At 28.3% G+C, this 8,677-nt stretch overlaps 1 protein-coding gene across 4 annotated transcripts in view; it reads left to right on the forward strand.

Moving 5' to 3' along the window:
- LOC108686223 (MLX-interacting protein) overlaps positions 1 to 8,677 on the forward strand; it is a 26,569-nt gene that overhangs the window by 5,830 nt on the left and 12,062 nt on the right. The window contains exons 1-3 of one of the 4 annotated variants that reach the window (XM_018191406.1): positions 2,910 to 3,078; positions 3,678 to 3,754; positions 4,029 to 4,390. The exons of 1 other annotated variant lie outside the window; for it this stretch is intronic. In XM_018191406.1, coding sequence (XP_018046895.1) covers positions 3,728 to 3,754; positions 4,029 to 4,390 — 389 coding nt within the window. In that variant the 5' untranslated portion in view covers positions 2,910 to 3,078; positions 3,678 to 3,727. Of the gene's footprint in view, positions 1 to 2,909; positions 3,079 to 3,677; positions 3,755 to 4,028; positions 4,391 to 8,677 lie in introns of those variants that run through there. 2 more of the 4 variants (XM_018191397.1, XM_018191415.1) reach the window with 2 other exon arrangements.

Here is an 8,677-nt window from a genome sequence, read left to right on the forward strand (position 1 = left end):
ATAATTATATAATATAAATTATTATAGATATTTAAACATAAATTAGATATTTTTTAATTCAAGTCAATAATAACTTAATAATAAGAAACATAGTATGATATCTTAAATAAATGTTTTATGTACGGGTCAACCAATTAATCTATATTTTTAGACATGTGAATGTTTATCTTCAAGCTATAATAAATATGAAATTCTACAAATTCTGTTAGACTATAAACAGTAACATGTTTTCCCATTAATCCATTCAGTTAACACGTGAACATATTACAAAAACAGCCTTCTCTCTATTGTTAGTCTTATATTTGCATTTAAATACATTTGATAATCACAAATCAGTAACGCAGGCTCAAAAATAATTTACTTGAAATATATTATGTCAGAAAATCAGATAATCGCAATGTATTTATACTCAGATTTATCAATGAAAGACTAACTTAAATTTTGGTTCAATTTATTCTTTATCTTTTTCTAATTCTAGGAATTAAAAAATATAAAGATAAATAATACATTAAACCAAGACTAAAGTTAATCTTACATTGGTGAAACTAATGGTTGGGCTTATAATCATTTCTATCAATGTAGTTTAATTTTAATCTTAATTTAATAAATTCTTCTTTCTAGTTCTAAGAATTAGAAAAACATGAAGAGCAAGTTGAATCGAGATTAAGATTATTCTACAATGGTAGAAATGGATATAAAAATTAGAAAAGGTGAAGAATAAATTGAACCGAGATTAAAATAAATCTACATTGAAACGCATCAATCGTGAAAAATCATCGGAGACAAAAATTCTATTTTAGAAAAAATTTTTTTTAATTCATAGTTATTGGAACATAACGAAATTTAAAAAGTAAATAGAGATAAAGTAAGAGATAAAATGATTCTCAACTAAATCTTACATGAAGGTTTGTTAGGCATTACTGATTAGGTCAATATTTTATCATATTAACGTCAGTTGAACACGTCGTCGCGATGTTGTCTCAGTCGCATTTAATTTTATATATAACTCCGAGAAGTCACTGACCATTGTGAATTCCATATTTACGGCTGCTCATAGAAATCGACGTTCAGTCTGTAAAAGACGAGCACACGGCCGGCCGTGTGTTTTCGGAGATACGGTCGTTCAACTGACCAGAGGGGGTTCTGATCGTTCCCCGCCACGTGCTACTGCGAAATAAACTTGTTAATCGTGCGTATCGACAGGAAGCCTGGCGCCAATTTGGAGGCACTCATGTTCCTTACAATTAGATCGAAGACGAACAGGTACAGCTGATTATCGGAGGCTATAAGATCGAATATAGAAAAATTAAAATTTCTTCTTAGCATGATTTTTATTTTATCATATGACCGCAAGTGTATCGTGCGTTGTCAATTATTGTTATATTTACACTGAGAAAAAGTGTTTGACATTTATGTTGATTTTTGTGACTATAATTGCATAGTAAAACAATTATGATTAGGAGCCTCCCCCTTCTTTAGGAGCCCCCATTTTTATAATTATTATTATTGCACTATTATTACTGTGCTACAATGTTAAAAATAATAATCATATATATACATATATATAGTTTTCTCAAATATGAAAAAATTATACTATAAATTTTGATAATTTTAAATATTAATGTAGTAAAATATCAACGTATAAATGTAAATAAAAAAAAATAATCATTTTTACTCAGTAAATGCAATTGCAATTATATAGTTAACATAACTATTTTCTTAAATTCACTTACTATTTATTTAGTAATAATAACTAAAAGATATGTTAAGAAAAAACTAAAGATTTTCAAGCAATATGTGATTATTATTAATAATGCAATTGACTATATTTGCATAGTTAAATGATAAAAATATAGTTATCCCAAAAAATAATAAATTATAATGCATGTGATATTTAATCTTTAGTGAACGAAGATTTATTTTTAAACTTTTATAGCTTTTTCTTGAATAAGATTTATAATTTATTATTTTATTGTATTCTTTTGCCTCAGAATATAACACTTGTTTTAGCACCATAATGATTTTACCGTTCTGAAAATGGGATTAAAAATGTTTAAATCTCGTTGCATAGTTATTATCACAGTATGCTTGTACATCATTCAACTACGAAAATATCTAGACTCGTGTTATCGATTCTATAATGTTGATATAACGAATTTAATGTCCATTTCAAGATAGACTAACTTTAATCTTGGTTTAATTTACTCTCTTTATTTTTTGTTAATTTTAATTAGAATTAAAAAAGAATAAAAAACGAAAATCAAGATTAAAATTAATTTATTGATAGAAGTGGACATAAGTTGTATACAATTTTTATAGATTATGCTTTGACACACACATACTCTCTCTCTCTCTCTCTCTCTCTCTCTCCTCATAGTACTCGAATATGATATATTTAGAAAAAAGGGGTGCATCGAGTTGAATTTATCAGGGGGCTCGATAACTGGAACTTGTTGTGTCTGTCAAGCCTTTCTTCTATCATCCAGACTTCGTGTGCAATTTCTTGAAATGAGGTCGTCTAATCCTGCTATATACTACTTCGATAATCCCATTTTAAACTACAAAACAAATAGAGCGAAATTCTTTGATTGAGATTTTTAAATCTCAAGTATTGCTATAATCTGTCGTTTAATATCAATGAACTATAAAAATTTATGATCATCTAATTAATCAATAAAACTACTTAATTTTATTTTACTGTATTACAAAAGACATTTCTTTATTCTTTTCTCTCTCTCTCTCTCTCTCTCTCTCTCTCTCTCTCTCTCTCTTTCAGTTATTCATTCAGATCAGAAAAAAATTTTATTTTGAAATGTTATGAGTTGTAATTGTTATATTATATTTAATCGATTTTTAATTTAATCTTTGTCCCTTACCCAAAATGGGGGTCACTAGTGATCGAACGATTCCTGTTTGTACAAGTTTCTTTCAAGCTCGATGAATCCGGCTCTTGTTACCTCTCTGTAAAAAAAATTTGTGATGAGGAAGATCTGTGCATGGCGGGGCAACCTCGGCTGCTAATCTGCTAATCTGCCTGTGATTGATAGTTCAAGTTGACGTGAAACGCTAGTGACCCCCGTAAGTATACAAAGGGTGCTTTTTGTGAAAAATAAAAATTGTGTCAAAATCATTATAAGTTCTCTATTTTCACTTTAAATTAATGTCTGAATGTTGTTTGTTTTCATTAAAACAATTTTTTTCTAAAATTATTTTTTTAGACAAAGTGAAACTGAAAAGGCGAGTATGCCTTTTTTTTACATATTTATCTAAATGTGTGTTTACATTTTTTTCCACTACAAAATACATTATTTTATAACAAAATAAAAAATGCATATTTTTTAATTCGATTTTTTCTATTTGTTCCTTATTAAAAATTATTCATATTCATGTGCTCCAATAATTCAACTTTTTGTAGAATTCGAAATTCTAGTATTTTATTTTTTTCAAAACTTCATAAATTAATTATAAAATCCTGGAGTCATTTTTTTATATTCATTTATTATGAAAAGTTATAATTTTTTAAATCAAATGCCATTTTTCCCAACTTATGAGTTTTTTAATAATTATAAATTATGCTACATTTTATTATTTTTCAAAATAAAGTTTCAATATTTATTCTAAAAAGTTGAAAGTATGTTAGTGAATTTTTAGAGATTTTTTTTAATCATTCTGAATAGGTGAAAAAACGAACGGATTCTAGTGACCCGTGTATGGATGATTTGTATAGATGAGGCACCAAATTGTAGCTTGTACGGTAAGGGTTAATTTATATCTTCATTACAATGAATTAGTTTCATTACAATGAAAAGTTTCATTCAAGATATTTTAGTTTTTAATTAACATTTTATATTTTATCTATTTTTAATTAATATTTTTGTTGTCATCGTGCAGTTATAATGTATTATTTATATAATGTGACTTAAATTATTTAGTAGACAATTATCGGAAACTATCAAGGACATAGATTTGTAAGATAGACTCGTGGTGAAATTGGGCACATATCGAAGGGACGCCGTTCGTGTCCGCAGAGAATTAGCGGTGCCGAGATGCAGGCGGAATTGATGTATCGAAAACCATCGGCGATGACGAGCCAGGGTGGTTTTCACCATGCCAGCAATGATAACAAACGAGAGAAAAATGGCGGACGAGATTCGCGGGAGACGATACATTCGGGCCACTTTATGGTATCGGACTTCGAGGCCGAGGCGCAAGACGATGAAGACGAGCTCGCCGTGCCGGTGCCGGACCAGGAGGAGTTCTCGATCTCCACCACGCCAGGTTGCTTTTACGAGAGATTCGCGAGTTCATTGAACGACAAGAACACCTCCCAGCAGCTGAGCATCGAGACGTCCTTGAACAAACTCTTCCAATGCATGTCCCTCGCCTACAGGTGAGTTCCTCCTTTTCTCCGGCGATTTCTAATATCTGTGGATTGAAGGCCGTTTCTATCAATATAGATTAATTTTTAATCTTGATTCACTTACTCTTAATCTTTTTCTAATTAAAACTAAAAAATGTGAAAAGTTAGCTGAACCAAGATTTAAAAAGTGAGAATTTAGTGTACAAAGTCCTTGATTTTGTATTTATTTTTCCAAGAGAAAAAAATTTTTAAATAATATCCTACTGCAGAGTGTCTTATAATTTTATAAGTATACAAACACACGAACTATGTTTTACAAATTCAGAATTTAATTCTTAATATTTTAATAATAATGCTCTGAAGAGGGACGGGAGTAGAATAAAAATCCTAACGAGATATCACAATAGTTTTTGAATTATAATCGAAACAAGATATTGTGTATAATATTGTGTAGAATTAGAGCGATGAGGCTTGTTATACAACATGACTATCGGTCTGTTATCTTTTAAAAACACGTATTTGTATAACTATGGACCTCTGCGTGAATTCTATGTAATAACGGTTATCTTTGATCAAGTTATAATTCAAAACTATTATGATTACGACATTTTTGTATTAGGTTTTTTTTTACTCTATTTCTAGAATACACTATTAAAATATTGTACGGCTGTGAGATACTCTGTATGTTAAATTTTATGTTAATACAATTTATTTATAGATAATAATTTTTTAAGAAAACTGTTGAAATACATTTTTTTAGTTTTATATGAGCATCATTATACTATCTATTAATAATTTTGTACGTTAAATTAAATGTATGTAAAAATTAGAAGTACAATCACGTTAATTATGTTTTATATTAAATTAAGAATTTAATTCTTTTCTATTCAAAATTTTTATCTCTATTAATAGTATTGCGATGAAAATCTAATGTACTTAAAATATCATTGAATATAATATTACGAATTTCAAATAATATGATATGAATAATGAAAGAATTAAAATTGAGCTGATGATCATTTATTTTTGAAATAAGAGAGACATAATATCTTAAAAGTCAGCAGCAATTATACGAGATTAAAAAACAAGAGGACGATGTTCTCTTAGAAGGCATGTTCGAGTGGATAATTGTTAATTTGATTACATCGCAAGATTAAATTATGATAAAACCTATGTATATACTAAAGATTACAGATTATTTATTTTAATTTTATTTTCAACACTTAGATGTTTTCTTTTTTTCCTTGTGAAATGTATGTCTGTCTCTTTTTGACATAAATAGCGTAAAGAAAAGGTAAAATCAACAGGACTTACATGTGATACAATGCGTAACGAAGGAAGCATTCTTGTTCTGAAAAAATAAAAAAGCGCATCTCGCTCGGCAATCGAACAAAATGCTGTCCGGTCTGGGCTGGTCAGTAGCATTCCCGCTGATAAAAGACAATTGAATTAATGAAAGAGAGGCCATAGAACCAAACAACACCGCAATTAAGTGCGGCCTCGCTAAAGTTGCGCGCGAATGACGACGAACACACGGCTTCTACCGACAATTTCCGTTTCCCTCCCGACGACATCGCGATTGTCTCCCGTTGCCGTATATAAACACTTTAGTTAAAGTCAACTCAGGTTTAATTGTGATCCCGCTGACATTAGGTTATTTTAGAAATCAAATTAAATAAAAACGAAAATTCAATTAACGTTCAGATATATGAAACCCGAAAAGAAAAAATGGAGCTTTCATTTTTCTTCCTTCCATTTCTTAGATTTATTATAAGCTTCTTTTGTACTAATTGTTTTCATAAATATTTCTTACGATTATTTTTGTATAATTTTCTATTATTGATATTAATTATTAATATAATAAACGGGACAGTAAAGTATAAAAAAAAATATTTATTTAATTATAAGGATAATTAAAAAAAAATATTTATAAGGATGCTAATTTAATTTAATTAAAAATTAGGATGTTGACAATATGAGAATTTATAGAAGTTTATTGAAATTGTAAAAAAATAATAAAATCGTGCTATAAAATTATCTAAAAAAATATACAAAAAATAATTAACATCGTGAGAAATAAATTTTATGATGTGTTGAAACAAATTCCAAATAAATCAGTCAAGTTTCTTATGTGCCGATGTATTCGGTGACGTTACAGCTGATTCATTGGCAAGCTTGCAAGCTATTGTAGTCACACGTGCAGTTTTAACATTGCTTAGTCACATTTGTAACCAGTTTTTGATAATCTTAAAGAAATTTCAATTGAGTTCATTCACAATCAAATTAAAATCGCAACTTATAATCTTTTAACATAATATATCATCAAGTATAGTTTCTCAACAAACTTGTTTGTTTAGTGGTTCATATTAATTAGCAAATAATATGAAAAATAGAATTTTATGTCACATGAAATTTATAAATAAAATATTGTCCTATCTTTTTATTAGCTGTACTGTACATTTTATTATATGTGTTATATATTCCTATAAACTTTTTTATAGAATTACGAAAAAAAATACGCGTATTATATTTTGAAACATATAATTTAAGATAATAATTTCCACGTTTTCTTTATGTGACATAAAATTATTTTATTATATTATGTTGTTGTATTTAGTACTGTTTGACGTAATATGAAACCGCAAGATAGAATTGCGAGGCAATAAACATAATTTGAAAATAACACATTCAACAATACATTCGAGCAATATATTGCTAATGTTCAATACAATGTAATTTCAATTAATTTTCCGATAAATTCAGCGTCGATACGGATACGGCGCTACATAATATTGGTTGTCTTTGATGCTCTGACAAACGAGAGGCCAAATTAATTATATCTTTGACGACCTTGGAAGGTGCGCCACTCCTCGATTGATCGATCTCGTTCCGTTATCGTTGATAAGGTCTTGAAAAAATTCCTTTCTCCTTTTACTCTTCCTTTTAATAAATGCAATACAAACACAATTTGATATGACAGGGATACAATGTAAACAGCGGTAAAAATAATATTGCAAGTTTCGAACTAAAAAAAGTTCCTTTTATAAGCATTATTGCTTTAGAGCAAAACAGAAGCAAAATTAAAAAAAAAACGCTGTTGCTTATAGCAAAAATGTTTAACTTTGAATTTTCAAGTGTTGCATTTAAAGAATGTTACATTTATTAATTCTTAAGCTGAAAATTATATTTATAAAAATAAATTTTATTAATTATCTTTTATTGTATGAATGAATCTTTATTTTTTTCAATTACATTTTGAAAATTGAACAATAAACTCAAGCGAAATGATAGAAAACTCTTTTATATTAAAAATGCTTTGTTCAGATATAAGTAGTTTCCTAGCGCAGACTCTTACGCGCATGTAGATTTGAATAACTAGATGTTGATTTAATCAGGACTTGTTAAACTGGGCGCAGTATTGCGGAAAAAGAATAAATGAAGCGATTAAGGATCAGTTTGCACAGTAATAGCTATCGATTGAAACGTATCTATTGGAATTCTTCTTGAAATGATGTTATTATTTCGATACAAAACTCACAATAAAATTAAACGAACTAAAATAACGAAATTTGAAAAGTGATTTAGAACAATTTTTAAGTGCATTGAGTGTTTTTTTCCTTGCAATATAATGACATCGGCTTACAGTGCTATTGATTGCTTTTCAAGTAATATCTTTTCGCAAACATCTTGCCGTATGAATTTAATTCGGTACGTAAATTCGATACTTTTCTCAATTATCGTTTAACATCGATCGAATTTTACGTGTTTGACGCGTTAAAAGTTTAAAAGCCGTATGAATTGAAATGAATTACGATAAGTTGATATCGATATACTGAAGAGAGAGAGAGAGAGAGAGAGAGAGAGAGAGAGAGAGAGAGAGAGAGAGAGAGAGAGAGAGAAGTTTTATTGCAATAACAAAACTATACCTGTACATTTATGCATATTCTCACATAATTTTCACACATATTCACAATTAACTCTCATGAAAATTCTATTCATATATTTGCGATACAGTAAACGCACTGATGTTCATGTTTTACGTCAGCAATCAATCATCTCAGATCATCAATAGAAGCAGAAAATCTTAGCAATAATCATGATGCAGCATTTTATTATTTGATCGCAGATTTATGTTTATTCATTTTTATGAGTTATTAGATTCATTATATCATAGGATTATATTAATCACTAACATATTTATTAAGTTTATAATGAAAAATTTTACTACAAAATTTAGAATACATCAAAATTTTATATTGAAATATTAAAATTATATAATATATCTAAAAATTAAAATTTATTATAAAATTATATAAA

Source organism: Atta colombica, unplaced genomic scaffold (genome assembly GCF_001594045.1).
Source record: "Atta colombica isolate Treedump-2 unplaced genomic scaffold, Acol1.0 scaffold100, whole genome shotgun sequence".
In the NCBI taxonomy this organism is placed as follows: domain Eukaryota; kingdom Metazoa; phylum Arthropoda; class Insecta; order Hymenoptera; family Formicidae; genus Atta; species Atta colombica.